Source organism: Musca domestica, unplaced genomic scaffold (genome assembly GCF_030504385.1).
Source record: "Musca domestica strain aabys unplaced genomic scaffold, Musca_domestica.polishedcontigs.V.1.1 14, whole genome shotgun sequence".
Classification (NCBI taxonomy): Eukaryota; Metazoa; Arthropoda; class Insecta; order Diptera; family Muscidae; genus Musca; species Musca domestica.
The window spans coordinates 5,168,757-5,190,597 of NW_026712192.1; the positions used below are offsets into that span (position 1 = coordinate 5,168,757).

The 21,841-nt window shown below is 40.6% G+C and overlaps 2 protein-coding genes across 2 annotated transcripts in view; both read right to left on the reverse strand.

Annotated features, from left to right (window-relative positions):
• On the reverse strand, positions 1–4,639 carry LOC105262197 (myb-like protein Q). The gene is made up of 2 exons (XM_011296598.3): positions 3,198–4,639; positions 1–52 (listed from the first exon to the last, which is right to left on the reverse strand). The coding sequence occupies exons 1-2, from the start codon at positions 4,637–4,639 to the stop codon at positions 1–3; spliced, it is 1,494 nt and encodes a 497-aa protein (XP_011294900.3).
• LOC131801088 (zinc finger SWIM domain-containing protein 8 homolog) overlaps positions 4,511–21,841 on the reverse strand; it is a 26,404-nt gene continuing 9,073 nt past the window's right edge. The window contains exons 2-8 of the mRNA XM_059119150.1: positions 13,625–13,867; positions 13,365–13,528; positions 12,788–13,098; positions 5,429–10,231; positions 5,021–5,359; positions 4,814–4,963; positions 4,511–4,727 (exon numbers count right to left, since the gene is read on the reverse strand). Coding sequence (XP_058975133.1) covers positions 4,661–4,727; positions 4,814–4,963; positions 5,021–5,359; positions 5,429–10,231; positions 12,788–13,098; positions 13,365–13,528; positions 13,625–13,867 — 6,077 coding nt within the window. The 3' untranslated portion in view covers positions 4,511–4,660. The remainder of the gene's footprint in view (positions 4,728–4,813; positions 4,964–5,020; positions 5,360–5,428; positions 10,232–12,787; positions 13,099–13,364; positions 13,529–13,624; positions 13,868–21,841) is intronic.

Consider the following 21,841-nt stretch of genomic DNA (forward strand, 5'->3'; position numbering starts at 1 on the left):
TCATTTAGGCGTTAAATTCAGGGCTTCGGAACCCAAGTCGGAGCATGTTGGACTGGAAACAAAATATTGGGCTTAAAAAATTTGCATTTTATGTGAGGCAAAAAAGTATGTACGGCTAGAAATCAGTAAAGAAGAGACAGTAGTCGGGCGGGTCCGACAACACCACATTCTGCAACAAATAACCGTTTATATTTGAAATTTATGTGAATCAAATAATTCCAACTATAACCGTTGATTTCGTGTAACGACTTTAGAGCGGTTTACATTTGACAACCTATGGAAGCTATAATTTAATTGATTTCCACTAAATTTGGCGGAGGCATTTTTATGATGTATGTGACCTCACGTACCAGATATCATTGCTAAACGGTGTGTGTTTTACTTTCACTTTATTCTAGTTTCAATTCATCCATTTTGGGATGATTTGGTGCACAACAAACGTCAAATCGGGAGAAAACATATATCGGTGCTATATCCAAATCTGAACAGATCTCCTCAAAATTTGGCAATGATATTTCTAGGCCGTATGTTTGACTTTGATTGGACCTAAATTAAAATCTAGATTTTCAACAAATTTGTTGCACTCTCTTCTAGGTTCGATTCATCCATTCTGGAATGATTTGGTGCAATCCGGAGAAGATATATATAGGACCTTTATCCAAGTCTGAACCGATATCTTTAAAATTTGGCAATGATATTTCTAGGCCGTATCTGAAATCGTATACCGAATATCATTGTTCCCGAATGCAAATTACATCTTTGGGGGACTAAAATATCAAAACGGATGAAACCGATTCCAAATTTGGCATTCAATACTTCATGACATTCAAATTTGACATTCAATACTTCATGGCTAAATTTCCTAGTATATGTTAAAACCCATCGAATTTGGGTATATATATTACTAATTTCGTGCACAATAAACCTGAAATCGGACCAAGATATATATCAAAATTTGGAACGTTTGTGTGGCGTAGGCAAAAAAGAAAAGCGGAATAAAAATACGTCTTTGGGGGGTTAAAATACCCAAGCGGTTAAAACCGTTTCCAAAATTGACCTTCTTACTTCATGGCTAAATTTTGTAGTATATCTTAAAACTTATCGAATTTGGGTATATTTTACGTATTTCGTTCACAATAAACCTGAAATCGGACCAAGATATATATATCGAAATTTGGAACGATTTTGTGGCGTAGGCTATAAAAAACGGAATAAACAATTCCAATTATCACCCATAGAACAACGACTGGAATCTACGATAACTCCTTAAAAATAGTCTAATGAAGAGTATATATCCAAAACAAGACGTTTTCTGCCACCAATTGCCTAGAAATTGAAGCAGTCCAAGTGCTAAAATTCAATATTGTTTTAACATTTCGTAAAAAAAACTGTTCATAATTAATAGTTCATTAAAGTTTACAAAATATATATGCCCTCAATTCCACGTTGGTGGATAAAAAAAGAAAAGGGTGTCCAGTAAAAACGAGGTTTTCACTTAGAAATTACCTAAAAGGTTCTAATAAAATGTCGCTGGAGTGAAGTCTGCTCAAAAATGGTTTGACTGCGCTGATCTGGTTAAAAGAAAAAGTTACAAAGTTTGAATTGAAATGATTCTAGAAATGTTGTTTATCGAAAATTGTTTCCACTGCATAGACCTCATTATATACCTTAATTTATGTTTTAGCTTTATAGAGCACAACAAATAATAGTGTAACAGAAATTTCAAATAGAAGTGGAGTCTTCGGATTTTGCTGCTACACACACAAGAAGAATGGTGTCTTCATTTCAGAATTTATTTTCTTACAGATCTATACATGATTATGGATTGTTAAACAAAAATTGCTGGTATATGTGGCATACCAAAATATGGACCCGTAAAAGAATAAATTTGTCCCAAATTTTTTCATTGCTATGAACAGTATGAACCAAAGAACATATATTTAATTTAATTAGAAACCTTGCCTTGATTTGTACATCAATTCAGAACTACAAAAAAAAATAAATTTTGTATATCGAAATTTTACAATAACTCCAAGAATATCTAGCAGTATTCCAGAGAACAAAGACATTCAAATTTGATTGGGAACCACAAACTTGCACATGAGCCCCTTTGGGGTCCACAAAAGTAGATATAAACCTTTTAAGAAAAAAAATGGGTAAATCATGTGCGAAAGTTCAGCAATTAATGTTTGTTCCATTTGCTAGCTTAAGATTAACAAGGTAGGGCAAATTATTATAACCTTTATAACTCATTGATATGATAGACGGATGGGAAATAGATAGACGGCAATAAAGTTTCCATTGGGAAAACAATTACACGACAAAAAAAAATACATTTTGCATTGAAATTTGTTTGGGAACCACAAACGTGCACATGACTACCTTGTAGTCCACAAAAGTAGATATGAATCTTTAAAAAAAAAAAAATGGGTAAATCATGTGCGAAAGTTCAGCAATTAATGGTTGTCTCATCTGCTAGGCAAAGATTAACAAGGTAAGGAAATTTGTTAGAGCCCTTATAACTCATTGATATGATAGGGAAATAAGTAGACGACAATAAAATTTCCATTGGGAAAACAATTTTGAAAAGAAAAAGTTGAAGACAATTAAGTTCCAATATTTTCTCTGCAAGTATCCAATTCGATCTATAAACGTGGCCAGTGAAAGCTTTTCCATTAATAGAAAAGTTCATATTTGTTTCAAAGAATCAATGTATTGACGATTTTTTGCCAAATAGAAGTTTTTTCTATGCCGCATGCACGTGTAAGTTTTTCTTTTTTAGAATATACCCAAAAAATAAATGAAAATAATTACAATTACAAGTGTGAGTATACCGAATAGTGTTGAAATTAGAAGAAATTCAATATAATCAAAATAATTTTTACAATTCAACGAACATGTAATAAAAACGTTGTTAAAGTTGCTGATGATAATGGCCGAGTTGAGACAAATTGTGATATTGATGATGCAATTGTTGTTGCTGTTGATGTTGATGCTGATGTTGCTGTTGATGAGGGGCGTGATGATGATGGTGATGATAATGATGTGGCTGATACGTTGGCGGCGGTGGTGGTGGTATTTGTTGGCCATGAGTGGCCATAATTAGATTTACAGCGGGCGGAGCCGTATGTGGAACTAATGGCGGTACAAATGATGCTGATGATGATGATGACGATGGTGTAGAAGATGATGATGACGCCGATGCGGATGCAGATGATGAAGAAGAAGCGGCTGCTTGTTGTGTTGCAGCAGTTGATGGTAGTGGCAATGTCGAAGATGTAGAAGAAGCTGTGCCAGCAGCATTATTTGGATTATTTGTTGAGGTTGTTGAATTTTGAATGTGGTGATGATGATTGAAATTATTGTGATATTGTTGATGATGTTGTGTTTGCTGTTGTTGTTGTTGTTGATTATAAGTTCGTAACTCTATTGCTATGGTATTGCCATTACCACCATTGAAAACTGCACAACCATTGGATCCTGCAACTCTTCCTGCACTAGCTCCACCAACAGCGCCTCCACTTCCAACAGCATTTGGGGCATTTACAAAATTCATTGATTGTTGTTGTGGTTGTGTATACAAGTGGTTGTTGTTAGCTTTTGTTGTAGTTGTTATCGTTGTTGTTGCAGTACCAGCTGCATTTGATTGTGTTATACAGGATGTTGTTGTATTGGCAGCCATTAGCACAATAGATTGTGGTGGCGGCTGCTGTGATGTTGGCGGAGGAGGAGGTGGTGGTGGAGGTGGCGGTATACTTGGTCTGGATGCTGTCATGGTAGCAGAGGATGATGAGGAAGGATGATGTTGCATATGATGTTGTTGTTGGTGATGATACGTAACAACGGGAATCGCTGGTCTATGCATTTCCGACGAATTGTACATTAACGGATTTTGTTGTTGGCCCATTAATGGTGGCTTTTGCTGGGATTGAGACTGATGTTGCTGCTGTTGTTGCTGCAAATACATGTTTTGTTCATAATAACCTTGATATTGCTTTGATTGCTGCTGTTGCTGGTGTTGGGATTGATAATAGCTTTGAATTTGATAATGCTGCTCAAACTGCTGTTGCAACTGCAGTTGCATTTGCTGATGATGATATGCATCCGACAGCATTGTATTGCTATCAACAATGCCAGCTACACTTACGCTAGCGGCACCCTCAATTACCTGGTGTTGTGTTGGCATTGTTACATTATTCGACGACGAGGCAACAGCTGAATCTGATTTTGGGCCACCATTACCACTGCCTCCATAGCCCAATGAAAAACTTGTCGAAGAGGTCAACGATGATGCAGCCGATGTTGTTGTGGGTGTCGTGGACAGTGTCGAAGACACCGATGTTGTCGATAGCGGTGAATTCAAATTACGCACAGCTAAAGTTTCATTAGCGACAAGACTATTTTTACTACTGGATGGACCATCATAGAGGGGAGGTGGTGCACCTGCTGTTGTAGTGGTGCTTGTACCACCAATGTTGCCAATATTATTTAATCCATTAGAACTTGTGGACGCTCCTGTTGTATTTATGTTGCTATTGCTTGTTGCAGCCGCTGCTGCGGCTACTGATACGGACGCTTGGACAGATGTTGCTGCCAGTGTTGTTGTTGATGAAGAAGATTGTTGTGTTGATGTGGTCATACTATGCGAATCAAGTCTTTGTCATTTGGCATTACTTTGAAGGGCAGCATTTATTTGTGTCCACAGCTCCTTTTTACAAGATTTTGATCTGTTGAAATAGAAACAACATTTATTTATGACAGAATGGTCGGAAAAGCATTCCCCAAAGTTATGGGCGAAAAGTAGTAACCTCACCTTTTAATGGATTGTAACCAGTCCTTGAATTGTGCACTACCCTCTGGTGTAATTTGGAAAGCTGCACGAGCTGCCACAATTATGCTGGCAAAGTCCTCATAATCCGCTGGTGTTAAATGATACAACTTTTGATGTATACATTGGATATACCTGCAGAAAAAAATTTAATTATTTTCAAATCCGAAAAATCCTCATCTATTTACTTACATTTGTTGGCATTTTTGTACCAATGGCGTTAGAGCCGATCTCAAATGTTGCATGACCAATTGATGATTGTTGCGTCCCAAATAATGAGCCGATTCTATGGCCACATCGTGTAAGACGAATGGACTTACTATTGAATTGACGGCACAAACGCAGTACTGATGTAAATACTGGGAGCCAAGCTTCTTTGAAATTCTCAATAGCCATTTTACATCTTCACCGTAGGGAGGATTGCGTGCATACTTGGCCTGAGGGCGATCATCGTGAACGCGCCTTGCCAATGTTTCCATAGCTAACATGCCAACATTATAGGCGGCCAAGAGGTAACGTAATTGGGCGGGTCTACGATAAAAAACGAGAAAATTCACTTAATGTTGTTTTGCCCAAATCTAAAAGGGAATCGGTACTCACGTAAACTGGTGTGGGTGTCTTTGACGGTTGGCACCCTGAGGCGGTGGAGCCATTTGCTGATGATGTCCCCCTCCATGACCGGCCATATTGTGCGGCGGTGGTTGATGATGTGGAGCTTGTTGTTGTGGCGGAGGTTGCTGTTGGGGAACCTGTACAAAGGGATATACTGCTCCTTGCTGTTGATTTGCTCTCATTTGATGCATTGCGGCCATTTGGTGAGCAGCTGCTGCTTGCTGTGCTGCAGCTTGGGCCGGATGCTGTCCATTAGGTGGAGGAGCCTGTTGACCGTAGTAAACAGCAGCAGCTGCTGCTGCGGCCGCCTGCATACCTGGAGGTGGTTGGGCCATTTGTGGTGGTCCATTTGGCGGGACGGAGGGACCTTGTGGTGGTGGTTGTGGCACAAATGACGATGGTGGTCCACACTGCATTGTGGCCGCTTGATAGGCTGCTTGAGGCGTCATCTGACCAAATACTCCAGCATTTTGTGCCTGATGTACATACGGAGACTGTTGGGGTGGAACCCCAGCATTCGGTGGCGGTGCTGTGGGATTAACAGACTGTTGTTGGGGCGGTGGTAGATAACCCGGATACCCTTGGGGCGGTGGTCCTGGAGGTGGTCCTTGCGGAACATACATGGGAATTTGATTGGTCGGATATGGCAGATTGTGATGATACATTCCCTGACAAAAGCCATAGGCATTATAGGGTGCCATTCCCACGGGAGCCATTGCTGGCACTTGTTGTTGGAAAGCTGGAGGAGCAGACGTCACAACAACCGGTCCTCCTGGTTGTCCAGGTTGACCACCAGGCGGTACGGGCGGTCCACCCTGTAATGGAGGACCAACCATAGCTTGCTGATTAGCAGCCGCCGCCGCAGCTGCTGCTTGTTGTTGCATCTGCATTTCATGATGCTGATGAGATTCTATGAGTGCCGATAGGCTCACAGCTGCAGAATGATCCAAGTGATCATCGTGTTGGTCATGCTCGCCACCACCATTGTTGGGGGTGTTACGCATGTACAACTCATACCAATAACGGGCAACCTGAAACAGCACCTCGGGATAAACTCCACCACCTTTTGCAGCATTTTCCACCGTAATGCAAGCCCTCTCCAACATATAATCGCTTTGTTCCTTACATTGAAGTATGGCTCTCTGGATTTCATTGGGATTGAGGGCGGCGGCGTGTGGCAAAACTGAAAGGGCCAATTCTGCAGCTGGATAATTACTATCCCAACCTCTAGAGGCTCGATCAGCCATGTTGGCAGCTTCGGGCGGTGTCAAATGACCTTCCCACGTATCGATTAGAAAACTTATAGCCGGTGCACCAATTTCCATAGCCTGACCCAAAATCCATGAGACATGTGAGGAGTATGTCCGAGACAACCAATTGGGACTGACACAATTGTGCAAACCCAGGGCATACAGACCCAATTGGAAGGCGCACATATGTAGACCTCTGTGTGGACCATGATGATTGTGATTGGCCGTGGCTTGAGTAAACAATGATGTCGAACTATTCCCTCCGGCTTTGACCAAAACTGTTTTCGCCAATTCAAACATGAAATGAGCACTGGCCTCAGAGGGTTGATTCGGTATTGAGGGATATGCTCGTTTGCCTTTGTATCGGGAGTCTTTTGCCCTTGTTGTGGTCTGTGTGGTTTGTGAACCCATGGTCGGCACATTGCTTGGCATACCTTGATTGTTTTGTTGGGATGTCGCCATTAGAGAAGAATTCGCTGGAGATGAAATATTCAAACCAGCCATATTAACATCCAGTTCTGCACTTGTGGAACTTGTTGGTCGACTATTGCCTCCGACAGAAGCATAATCGGCATGATACAAATCCATATTTCCACCACCAATATTATTTCCAGAACCACCAGCCATGACTGCCGCATTGTTGCCGTGTCGATTATTGTAATCGCCACTCTCACCATGCCTATTGACCGAATTGTTGGGAGTTCTAACGGGTGGATTGTTGGAATAGTATGCCGGTAATAGTGGTGTCTTCAGCAACGTGTGTATTTCCCGATCCAATAATTTCTCCATAATTTTGGCAATTTTATGTGGGTCATCTTTATAGAAATACAGCAGTGTTAAGGCCAGTTCACCCCGCTGGCGTCGAGTACCCTCACATAACAGAGGATGTTCTGCTTCGGACACATTTGCCTTTAAGCCCAGTGCAGCCACAGCAGCTTCAAAGCCCAGATTTTCATCTGTTATGGGCCTATAGATGCTCATGCTGCGTATTCGTTGATCTTTCATGGATACGGATGGCATTACCAGGGCATCAAAGATGTATGAAGCCAAATTGATGGGCAACAAAGCCTCACCTCGTGACTTCATAGTGCCATTGCGCAGACGTTCTGCGCGTGCTCGTATTACCTCCAATTCTGGTTCGTCAATAGGTATTTTCTTCAAGAGCGTCAATATGTCAGCCTCCTGGTTGGCTAATTTAACCTCCAATGGCTTAGTGCTTGCCGGCGGACGAGCCATTTCCAAAGCAAAAATACAAATACGAAAACCAATATGATAATGTTCAGAATTTTCTGAAAGTACAGTGCAGAGGAAAGCACACTTGGTCAGCGTGGCGGAGGCCAATACGGTCAGATGATGAGAAATTGGATTGATATTCTTGTTTTTGCCTTTTCGTTTGGGAGCTGGTGGCATTTCCATCATCAAATTTGGAGGATTTTCCAACATTTCCTCAGCCAAGCGTACTGCCAATATACAGGCCTCCCGACCATGGCCATGGGCGTGTAAGCCCTCGGCACGGGCCAGGAGAATGTCCCACGCATCTTCGGATGGTCTGAGGTTTGAGAAAATATGTGGCTTCTCCGATGTGGTATTGGATGTAGATGTCGGAGGAAGTGGGCCCATATTCGTTGAAAGTGATGCCGACATAGCCTGTGCTGATGTCGAGGGTCCGGCATATAAAGACGATGCGGTAGTTGTTGGAGTCGTAGGATTCATCGATTTATTATTAAGCGGTGCACTGGTGGCCACTTCGTTTACCACTGTATTCGAGGGTGAAGGGGAGCTTGCATTGCCTTGAGCCTTCATTAGAGCCGCTCTGGCAGCAGCCGATGTACTTGGCACTGGCGTTAAATCTTCAGCGGAACGATGTTTGCTAACGTCTTTTGATACAAATTCATCACTTGATGACGAAAATGATTCATCTTTCGATATCCTTCTGGCATCTTGGATATTTAAAGATTTATCAGTTTCGAGTGCACCGGCACCACTTCCACTACAACCGGGCGCTTCAGAACCCAACGCAATCAACAATGAAGATGAAGAAGAGTTCGATGAAGAGGAAGATGAAGTTGAAGAATCTGATGAAGATTGCGATGCAAGTGTGGCAACAATGGCTTTATTCGTAGGTGTTGTAGGCAAAGAGAAACCCGACATTTTGTTTCCTTCATCGGCCACATCCAAGGCGTCGGGAGACGAATCATTAAATGACTGCTGTGAATCCGAATGTGATATTGATTTAGAAGTCGATGGCTGTTGTTGCGGCATTGGAAATTTATTTGGATTTATACTCCGACCATTATCATTGTCAGATATGCATAAATTGTTGCTGCTACTGTCGCCACCAAAATCTTCATTTTCGCAGAAACCTTCACTGCTTGCACTTGAACGATTACCATCTCCACCACCCATGGTTGACAAGGGAATTCGCCGTGGTAAGCCTTGAACAACTGCTGCTGAAGCAGAAGCTGATGCTGCGGCAGACTGTGATGATGTGGAAGGCCTAGCGTCAACGGCCGATGACATATTGTTCCCTCCACTACCACTACGTTCTGCTAAATTACCCAAATTACTACTGTTAGCATTTCCCGAACTTGTTGACGCTCCAGATGCAATTCCGACTTTAAGACCACCCGAATTACCGTTTCCAGATGCTGACGGCTGGGGCTGCTGCGACCCTTCTATACCTTGATGTAGACGAGCATGAACACTGTCGCTTGAAGAATTACTTGAATTATTGCTAGAAGATATATAGAAACGTTCACGAAATGGCCGTTCCAAACGTTGCTTGAATGCACCATGCTGACCATGATCCGCCGACGAACTAATATAATTATAGTGTTTATTATTTGCCATCAAGGCCTGAGTAGCATTCAATTGTCCACCATTACTTTCGCACTTGTTTTCAGTGTGTTTGAAACATGTGAAGGGCGAATAATAAATTGGATTTGTCTCGTGAGTATGAGTTATTCCCGCAATCGGATACTCTTCCCAATCCAGATAGCATGCCTCTATGGCCGGCTTAAAACCCACAAACATTTCCGCATCTGACCTCATATTCTGCTGATGTTTATTGTTATACGATGACGGCATTATGCGACACTTAACCACACGATCCAAGATTTTCAAATGCCAAGCGGTAAATTGGGCATGTAGCATATCGCGTTCGTCTGGTGCCAAGCCTGGATTTAATGCTGCCAAACGCCATAAAACAACTATTTCATCGAATAACGAACTGCAGGCATGCTCGATGGCTTTTGAATTTGAATGCGTACTTGAGTGTTTACCGCCACTGTGACCATGTGAACCCATCATCAACGAGAGTTTTGTCTGATACCACCACAACAGCAGTTGGTCACATGCCATACATTGTTCCGTGATAATTTCCAATAATCGTACAGCATTGCGATCACATCGACGATACATTTCACGAACTATGGACAGGAGATTCCACATACCTTCCGGTTCACGGCCTCTTAACGGTCGCAGAAGAGAACTCCATTCTGTGGCAGCCGGTGGGGCGGAATTTGTTAAATAATTTACATCGCTGCAAGAGAACAAAAAAGAGTTAGTGTGTGATGGAGCTAAAGCATGTATTAACAAGTAAAAAAGTAACAGTCGGCCTTTCCGGCAGATGTACACCCCCAGCCTTGAGTTATGATTATTCAAACTGTTGACGCTTTATGGAGGAGGTTCCGAAGCAGTTGGCCAATAGTGACTAATTCGTATCTGAGCTAAGACTGATAAAAATATTACAACGTGCCAAATTTGGACTATATCGACTACTTCCTATACTTTATACGAGATATGTGCAGATTTAAAAAAAAAATGTGGAAATGTGCTTGAGGCTCCAGATATAGCGGACCGAAGTATTCCATTTTCATCCTCCATCTAATACAGATAATAATAATGATCCAGCGGTCCGGTGACTATATATGTCGATAGTCAAGCGGCACTGAAGGCCTTAAATTCCTTTACTATTAAGTCTATGGCTGTTTTGAACTGCAGGAAAGCCTTGGAAAACACTGGGTTGACAATAAAGCTCTGTTGGGTTCCCGGCCATTATAACATCCCAGGTAACGAGACTGCAGACGAATTGGCCAGGCTAGGATCCGAATCAACTACAATTGAAGTAGACAGCTCGGTTAAACCACCACTGTGCCATTTCCTACAGGTCATTCATAGACATTAATCTGAGAGAATCCAACAAAAATGGCTGAATGAAATGGGATGCACCATCTCCAAAAGAATCTGGCTCACACTCTCAGAGAAGAGAACAAGGTCGCTACTGTCATTGTCGAAACCTGATCTTAAACTTGTGGTGGGTATCATCAGAGGTCATTGTAAGGTGAGGGCTATGACCTCGAAATGGGACAGCGACGACATTGACTACTGTTGGATCTGTCAAGATGAAGATGAGATCGAGACAGTCGAACACTTGCTTTGCCACTGCCCAGCACTCATTATTGTGAGACACAGACTGGTGGGAGAACTAGTGTCAAATGATCTGTCTTCTTTTACTAACACTGACCCTATAGTAATCCTTCAATTAGACAGAAGATTCAAGTGGCTAAAGACGACTCGGCAAACTCCTCAGCCATAGATCACACTCTATAAATCTATGTCTTATCTTCACCTCTTCTATCAACCACTTCTTCCTCTTTTCTTAACATTCTTCTACGATGAACACAATGGACCTATAGGTCTCCGAGTTGAGAAATGTGGAAATGTGGGTGAGACAACAGATATAGGGGACCGAAGTATTAAATTTTTTTCCTCCATCTAATACAGATAAAAATTTGGTTGGTATGTGCAGAATTTGAAGGAAATCGCTGACTTGTTTCGTAATTTATGACAGATAAAAGTATTGAAAATTTAGACAATGAATTGATCTTCGGATGTGTGAAATTTGAAGAGAGTTAGATGCTTCTTCCGTTTCCTTGAATCATATGTGGGTGTGGTACCAGAAGAAATGGTCTGATCCCTACCATCTTTATAACAGATCTTGTGTTGATGGAAATATTGAAATGTACCAAGTCTGAAGGGAATCGGATTAATGGACTGACCGATATTATCCATTTTTGCACCTGGCTTAGAACTGACGTAAATATTAGGATTTGCAAAGTTGGATCAAAATCGGATAATTGCTTCTCTTTTCGTTGAGAAAAAAAAATATTTTTTTTTTTAAATTTCGACCTTTTGTAGGGGACTACCGATGTATTCTTTACACCAGACCAGAATTATGGAATATCGAAACAATAGGACAATTATTTGTTTGACAAATTGAAGAATATGCCTTGGGGATTTCAAAGAAAATAGATTTGACACCACCACACCACCACATGATCGCCCCCTCAACTGACCACCCAACATCCCATCAGGTCGCATGTGTAACTGGACTTTTCCACAATCCTGGGAGATTTCACTCCACAATAAAGTTTCGATAAAAACCGTATGAGATCTTGACTTATAAGATATGTCTTCGGTCCTACTTGATCTATGAATATATTCTCTTCTGGCACGGAAATTATAAGTCATAAACAGTACCTGAATATTTAATAAATCCACGTTCAATTTGTTACAGCGAGGTGTGTCTTTATTAAAGGAGATGCGGCTGTAGTTAAGACCTTACGCGAACTCTGACAGGAAGGTTTCCGAACCAAACCGGATACATTGCATCTAAGACCATCTAGCCGACAATCTCGAGAAGGAGAAGGCTTATTGACTGTGGTAGGCTTATTGACTGACCACTGTAGTAACAGATAACTAACATCAAAATAAGATAACAATGGTCCTAACTGCTGTAAATTATGTGAAGATGAAAAAGAGATAGAGACGCTTAAACGCCAGGAAGGAAGAGTTGGAACCCTACCAGATTACAAATTAGGAATCGTCTGAAGATTGCAAATATTAAAGGAAAGTTATTGACAAACCTCCCGCAACAAAATACAACGTTTTTGTGATATGCTGGCATTTCCCTATTTTTGAGTCTTCAACGCCATATATGTCTGATAAGCCGATTTACAAAGGGCAAATATATCGCAGAGAGAGAGAGAGAGAGAGAAAGGAAGAATTAATTGAAATATTATCCCCATTTTCTTACCTATAAACCATCGGTGCTGGCATAACAAATTTAATAAGAATACGTTTGATATTTTCATGTAAAGTCTTCTCATCCAAATACCAATTTGTTTGATCGTTTATCGATGCACCTGCTGTTGGATCGGGAGCTCCGCACACTGTATTTATAGCCGTCGGTTGTTCACTTAATAGCTCGTCTAGCAGACGCTGAGCTGTGGGCAGTATTTGTTGCGGCAATTCACTTATTAAATATTGGGCGAATTTTTGCAATTGATCACGTTGTAAACGGGTTAATGATTCAGAGACAGGAGCTCTTAAACACACCTCCAAAGCCTTGAATAATTAATTGAACAGGAAGAAAAGACCAAGAAAGGAAAAAAGGTAAGTATGGCAAAATATGAAAATTGCCATAATTAGGAATTCTGTTAAATTACAAACCACCGCCACCGCCATGCAACAGTGGCAGTGCATAGAAACGACAACAGCAACAATACAATAAACAACAACAACAACATCTTATGGTATTGCATGCCCTTTTGTTGTGGCATATTGTCGTGGCTGTCGTCTCGGTCATTTGTGGCAAACATAACTTTACTTACACAATGTATTCGATGTAAACAAACGGCCACAACGTGAGAACACCAATATGCACTTGAATTGCATGTGCAATTACATGACGATATACGTCTTCGATCGAAGGTAACGGCCACATTAAAATTCTGGCTAGGTGTTTGACACACTACCGTTGCGGAAAGGTGGAAACCTGCAAAGAATTGTAATTATGATAAGTGCTTATTGTTGTTGTTTGTATTTTTCTTTTTAAATGAAAAAAGGATGTGTGTTTGCCCGAAAGACTTACCTATTTGCAGGGGATCTTTGACTGCACCAGTTTTGAATAGTTGGTCACCGCGATTAAACTCATCGGATGAACTATTTGCTAAACAAGAATATAAACGAATATCTTCTTCATTATCCGGAAAACTCCAGAATGCAATGCGCAATTGCAACTGTTCGGGTACTGGTGGATAGACATGTTCCACCAATTCAAAGGGTATATACGAAGCAACACATTTTGCGGCCAATTCTGTAAGTGTTGGAACTTCTGAAAATAGAAGGAGGAGGAGGATAAGAATGATAAGTAAATATTTTGAATTATTAAATCAAAAGGTGGGAGAAGGCCAAAGATTATATTTGTTCTGAAATCATTTATTTACAAAAGTTTGTAATGTTCCTTATGTCAAAAATGAATTGCTACACCTGAGAAAAATGCCTATCTAAACAAAAAAGGGCATTGGAAGGACTTTGTTGTCAATGTATTCTCTTATTCTAAGCTGTCCGACCCTAGACAGTATGGTCACAAACTTTCCTCACTGGTATGCCCTTAAGTACCGACATAAAACTGTTAGTGCGAGGTAGGCATGTAAGCAAAATTAGAACAAACCACTTATAATGTATCAGTCGGATTTGCCGACAGATGTATACCCTCAACCCAAATTCGCTTATAAACATATTTTTGAACTTCAGTTATGACTATTGAAATTGTTGACCCTCTATGGAGTAGTTTCCGAAGGAATGGGCCAATATTGCCCATCTCGAAGTATTCAATTTCATACTTCACCTTAAATTTATTGATACCAGTGTGTCAAGTGATCGATTGAAGTCTGTGGGTTTCCGTATACTCAAATGAAATACAACGACCGTTTTTATATTAAATTAAGAATTCACAAACGTTTATTAAAATCAATTATACGAGCTTAAACTAGTACGCCTTGTCAGGTTGGCTTCGTATCTTCAACTCTTTACATTTTAAAAATTCAGGGTTGTATCCGGGTTGCATGTAATCGTATATTTTCACATGTATGCAACAAAAGGTATCTACTACTACTTTTAACTTGACAACTCGGCCTTTCCTGACCTGAAGTCGTCCTCGGCTTCATCTTCGCTTGAAACATCCAATTCGGGGGAACATTCACACCATTTCTTCAACTTGTCGGAACTGAATACGGAACAGAATTTCCTATTCGTGATGTTTATTCCAGGAATGTCCTCTATCAGGTACCTGTCGTTGCCCAATACTCGTGCTATTATGTATGGACCTTTGTATTTAGGTTCTAACTTCCGGGATTCACCTGTCGCTGGTGGTTCATTCTGTATAAGGATCAAGTCACCTTCCACATACAATTTCGGATTCGAATGCTTGCTGTCAAATCTTTTCTTCCATCGTTCTCGTTCGCTTTTGATGTTTTCTGCGGCCATGATACGTTTTTCGTTGATGGAAATTTCTTCGTTTTGTACATCATCTTGTACAGCTGCTAACAATCGGTTTTGTATTAAGTCGGTGGGCTTGTAATCGAAAATCAACTCATTCGGACTGTAACCTGTTGTCGAATTTTTGGTTGAATTGATTGACCATTGTAAAACGTGAAGTGCCGAGTCCCAATCCTTCGGTTCTTCAGTGGTAGTTCGTAAATAAGACAGGATAAGTTGATTGACCCTCTCAACTTGTCCATTGGCTCTTGGTGTACGAACGGCATTCTTAATGTGTTGAATATTGTTTCGATCGCAATATTCCTCAAACATTTTTGACGTAAAAGCTGTCCCACGGTCCGAAATTATTCTTCGAGGTAAACCAAAGTATCCACTAACCTCATTTAAAACGTTGATGACGGGCAATGTCTTCGTATTCCTTACAGCTTTAATAACCACAAATTTCGTAAAGGAATCGGCGATTGCCACTATATGTGTATGACCATGCTTGCTTCTTATAAACGGTCCCAAGTGATCAATATGTACTTGCCTAAATGGTAGCGGTTCGACATTACTAAAATGTAGAGCTCCTTCATGTTTACCACCTTTTGCCTTGTTGTAGCAACACTCTACACACGCTGCAATGTACTCCTTCATATATTTCCTCATGCGGGGGAACCAAAACGTTTGTTCGACTCGTGAGAGGCTTTTCTCCAACCCGTAATGGCCAATATCATCATGACAGTATTTAGCTATGCGCCATCGTATAGCCTTCGGTATGACCAATCGTAGTCCATTTTTCGTTTTCCGGTATAGTCGATGTTTTTCCAATAAGTATTCAGATTTTATCTGTTTCTCTTGCTCAGATTTCAATTCATTTCGCAGTACTCTCATAATATTCTTTATGTGGTCGTCGTTTAGCTGCATCGTGAGAATCCAATCATCGCTATCAATATTCATTATGAACCCTGCTGGTTCAATCTCCGTCTGTGGCTGATCCGGTGAACGGCTGAGAGCATCAACGTGAGCCATACGTGACCCTTGTCGGTGTACATACTCACAATCAAATTCAAGTAATTTCATCAGCCATCGTGCTACTCGAGGTTGTAATTCCTTCGTTGTCTTCACATTAGTAATTGCGGCACAATCAGTGACGATTCGGAATGGCTTTCCAAGTAAATATATACGGAAACGCTGCACCGTTTCAACCACAGCTAAAACTTCCAGCTCGTAACTGTGATATTTCGATTCCGTTTCAGAACAGTGGCGGCTAAAATAAAACACTGGTTGCCAATTACCATTACCATCGGACTGTAATAACACTCCTGCTAATCCGAGACTGCTAGCGTCCGTGTGCACCTCGTGATCTGCTTTCATATCGTAGATTGCTAAAACTGGTTCACTACACAAAATTTGGATTAAACTTCTGAATGCGTTTTCATGGTGTACGTCCCAACGAAATTTATTCTCTTCGCTCTTTCGTGTCAACATCGCAAGAGGTTTCGTAATGGCTGCATAATCCTTTACAAATTTTCGGAAGAAGTTAGTTAGGCCAAGGAATCGTCGTACTTCTGTTACATTCGTTGGTACCTTAAAATTTCTAATCGCTTTTACTTTTTCTTCTCCAGGTAAAATTCCGTCACGTGTAACTATGTGTCCCAAATAAGAAATCTTTTCGGCTAGGAACGAACATTTCGCCAATCGTAACGTGAGACCACATTTCTTAAGGATATCCAAAAATCTTTTTATTCGGTCCAGACCTTCATCGACTGTTTTACTGGGAATTATGACGTCATCCAGATACGCTAAAACTTCTCCTGGTTTCATAAAGCTTATAACTCGGTTCATCGTTGCCTGAAAAACTGCAGGTGCGTTTACCAAACCAAATGGCATCCGGTTGAATTCATAATGACCATCTGAAGTCACGAAAGCTGTGAACTTTTTCGATTCTTCCTCTACTTCAATTTGGTGGTAACCCATACGTAAGTCGAGTGTGGTGAAATAACGATTTCCGGCGAGTTGTGCAATCTGTTCATCCAGTACAGGCATAGGATGCGCTATACGTACGGTTATTCGATTCAACTGTCTATAATCTATACATAAACGGTGTTCACCATTTCTCTTCTCGACCAAAACAATTCCCGATGCATACGGAGAATTCGATTTCCTTATGATTTCGTTATCCAGTAAGTCTTTCACAATATTTGCCACAATAGGACGTTTGGCAAATGCTAGTCGATATGGCTTGCATCGTATTGGTTCTGGAGTAGTAACTTCGATTTCCATCTTCACTAAGTTACACTTACCCAATTCGCTTGACTTTTCTGAAAAACATTGTCGGTTTTCTTGAATGTTCAACTGCAACTTCTTATGCTCTTCAGATGTTAAGCCTTCGTTGATACTAATCGCATTTACGTTTTGCATCCAACACTCATCTCCTTCAATAATGGTGCGTCGACCTTTTTGGCATAAAACATCTCGACCTAAAAGAACATCATTCGGGATCATAGAATTTTCCACAACATAAAGGTTCACGTCGTAACTCGTCTCATCAATGTCAATTGGCACTTTAACCACCTTTGTGCACTCGTATTTGCCACCAGCAAAGCCATTTAAAACCATACTGCAATTTTCCGTTTCGCCAATTATCATTGCAAAACTTCGTCTGATCAGACTCCGATCACTTCCCGAATCAATAAATGCCTCAAACTCCTTGTCCTTTACTTTGACACGTTTACATAGTATTTCGTTGGACTTTACGCTGTCCCTTATATTGTTGACATTTGTGTTCAGGGTTTTTGTTGGACATTCACTTGCACCGTGTGAAGTCCGTTTGCATATCGTACATCTATTCTTCTTCTGTGGATCTGGGCAGTCTACGGCTTTGTGACCAGTATTACCACAATTAAAACATTTGAATTTATTCACTCTTTCATCGCTTTTCCTTTCTGGGGCAGTTCTATTTTCATTGCTACGTTTCGTCTTATTCGATATCGGGTTCAGCACTCTTCTTACCTCGTTATAACTACAGTATGCGTTGATGTCACTCAAAAGTTGATTACAGGTAATATACTCGTTAGATATTTTCTGCTTCAATCCTTGATCATTAATTCCGTTGACTATATGCCGTGCTATGGATGATTCATTTATATTGCCCCGTTTTCCAATAGCATACATTCTGTAATAATATTCCTGCGGCGTTTCGTCGAACTGCCGTTTTGTCTGTGCCATTCTAATGTGTACATCGGCTGCATTTACATTTTGAGGGAAATCTAAAAGAAATTTGTTAACAAACTGAGGCCAAGACAGAAATACCTCTTGCAGTGAGTCAACCCAATACTTGGCTGGGCCAGCCATTTTCTGTTGCACTGCAAATATAACTGATGCGTCGTCCCAGTTATAAGCTGTCTTCAATAATTCCACACGTCGCACGAATTGTGAAGGATTAATCGATTCTTCAGATGACGGATTAAACTCTGGCAAAAGTTGAATTATTTCCTTAACGTTCCCAAAGGGGTTGTGCTGAACATAACGTTGTGAAGGCTGCATAACTATTTCTGACTGCGGCGGCGCTGAATAGACACTTGTTGCAAATATCGGCGGTTGTAGATATGCGTTGTAGGGCTGCGTTGATTGAACATATCCATTGTTCGGCTGCGTGAACACTCCTGTCGGTGTTGCTGTTGTAAAATTCGAATGTGTCGTTATATGTGTTGGTACGTTGTAGCATGACGTCGCTACATTTTGCGTTGTATTTCGTGGAAGTTGAGCATGTCCGTGCAATGAAGGTGTAAACGTTGGTAAACCAGCAGAAGCACACGTGTGGACCGTTGGAATTGTTGACGTAGTCTGAAATGCACCAAAAGAAGTATTCGTTTGAACATACGATGGAATCGAACGTGATTCCGGTAATATTGTCACAACGTTTGCCACGTTTGGCAAGCTAGGCCGTGTGCCTTGCAGGGACATATTACCATCCGGTGTCGAAAACGTGTTCAAAGGGGATGATGCGTTGTTCGGCTCAAATTCTGATTGTCCACGTTGCTCCATAGATGAACGCAATTCAGTTACCATATCTTCCAAATGCGAAATTCGCTCCTGCATATCATGAGGAGATGCGAATCCGTGCAGCTCGCTTTCGTTGTTGACTTCAAGTCGTTCGATCAATTGCTTTTTGTTACCACTTTGAGAAACACCAATTTCTCTGCATTTCGCTTGCAACTGCTTAACCGTGCATTTGTGCAAATTCTCCATATTTCTTGTTGGTAGACGCTTCTTCCAATAAGACTTGTCGTATCCCACTTCTGAGAAAAATGTCAAGTGATCGATTGAAGTCTGTGGGTTTCCGTATACTCAAATGAAATACAACGACCGTTTTTATATTAAATTAAGAATTCACAAACGTTTATTAAAATCAATTATACGAGCTTAAACTAGTACGCCTTGTCAGGTTGGCTTCGTATCTTCAACTCTTTACATTTTAAAAATTCAGGGTTGTATCCGGGTTGCATGTAATCGTATATTTTCACATGTATGCAACAAAAGGTATCTACTACTACTTTTAACTTGACAAGTGTTTGGCTTGCTTGTTTGGGATACCATAGTATTTTGTTGTTGCAAAATCGTCAGGCAAAATCCCATTATTGTTGTTTTTATAAAAACAACGTTTGTTTATGAGTGGAGAACGATGGTAATGTTTACCAGGGGGTAAAACAAACGTTGTTTTTATAAAAACAACAATAATGGGATTTTGCCTGACGATTTTGCAACAACAAAATTTATTGATACCCATAAAAATATTGATACGGGCAAAATTACAAGAAAATCGATCATTTATATTCAATTTTATGCGAAATCATAAATTCCATATTCACCTCAGGCTTCTGGTTGAGAGAAATATTTAGATATATGACTTGCTTCACAAGTTATGAGAGATAATAGTATTGGAAATTGCGAGCTACCCGAAGGGGTTTGCAAATTTTTCGTGTGTGAAATTTGAAAAGAGTTGGATACTTATTCCACTCTTTCTTGAGCGTTTTGTTTTTCAAAATCTTGAACCCTTTGTGCGAGAGGAGGACTAGAAGAAATCGTCTGATCTCTACCATCTTTATAACAGATCTTGTGTTGATGGAAATATTGAGACGTACCTAGTCTGAATGGAATCGGATGTTAATTTGGCGTTTTATGAGTTTCATGGATATTCAAAATGTTGACCCTTTGTGGGGGAGGTACCAGAAGGAGTGGACCAATATATATTGAAGATAATCAGACTCTTACATCACATTTTATAAGCGTTATAATTTTAAAAAATTTTGACCCTTTGTGGTGGTGTTACTTGATGGAGTGGATCGAAATTGTATATTTTCGCACCTGACCTAGCACTGACGCAAATATTAGGATTTTCAAAGTTGGAGCAATATCGTATTATCCTTTCTCTTTCAGTGCAGAAAAAAATTTTTTTTTTTTTTTTGAAAATTTCGACCTTTTGTGGGGCCGGTACCAGAAGGAGTGGACCGATATCGCCCATCTCCGAAATCGATCTTATATTGATAAAAATATTACGATGTACCAAGTTTGGATCAAATCGGATACTCCCTTCGAGAGTTATCGTGCTCACCAGTCAGATCGACAGACGGGCGGACATCGCTAGATCGACTCCAAATGTCCTAAAACGGATTTGGTCCAAAGGGTCTAAAACCGTTATTTCGAATAGACACGTTTTGTCCTATCATATGATATATATATATACCCTGCCTAGCCATAAAAAGGGGCACCACGTCGTGTTTGATGATTCCCAATAGAGAAGGTGGCACGTCCTCAGAAGCCATGTGATTGAGTTCAAATTGTTCGTATTCAAATTAACCACCGTGCAAGAGGAGCCTCGTCCTTATTGACAATCGGAGCTCTTAAGACCTCCGTTGAACGCAATGATTAATATCCAGCCACTGGATCATCTGGCTCAGTTTTTCTATTGCTGTACTTGCCCGAATCGTGGACATACCAATAAATTGTAATATCTTAGGTGTAGGTGATAGTATACTGGGTTTTCGACTTCAGTTACATAAATGTAATAACCTCCACGCCAACCTCCACGGTCACTTTATACAGATGGAAAATGGCACTGGTGCCAAGTGACACCAAATCGTGAGACATGTAGGAAAACTCCGTTGGAAGAGACAAGACAAGACGAGCCGATCGAGATTGGCTCGGTGTGGTTCCCATTCGAATGATTTATCAACCGAAAAACTATTAGGTCAGCTGATTCAAAAAGGCTCTCATCAAAGAAGCTGACAGGAGATGATGCTTGGAAACCGGATACATTGTATTTAAGTCCATCTAGCCGACAATCTCGGGAAGAAAGACCTGTTTTTTTTCTATCAATTAGTAGGTTTGATATAAGATTCGTGGTAGGCTTATTGACTGATCACTGCAGTAACAGATATCTAACATCAAAATGAGATAACAATGGTCCTAACTGCTGTAAACTATTTGAGGATGAAGAAGAGGCAGAGGCGCTTAAACGCCTGCTATGCTGATGTCCCATGATATAAATAAGGAGGCATAGGCTATTTGGTAGATGGGAAATAGATGCTCTAGCATTCTTCTCAGACGTGGATTCCAATATCATCTATAGGTTTGGTAAAAGTATATCCTACCCCTCACATCTTGATATTTTTCCCTGTCGTATCTCTAATTCTTCTTCCCAGAATGGGTCAAAACTCTCCAAGTGAGGCAACTCCTGCGTAGCTGCACATCCTTAAACCAGATCAAATCAAACCCTATATCAAAAATAAATTGATGAAGTAAATTCTTCGATTCCGTTCTTTAC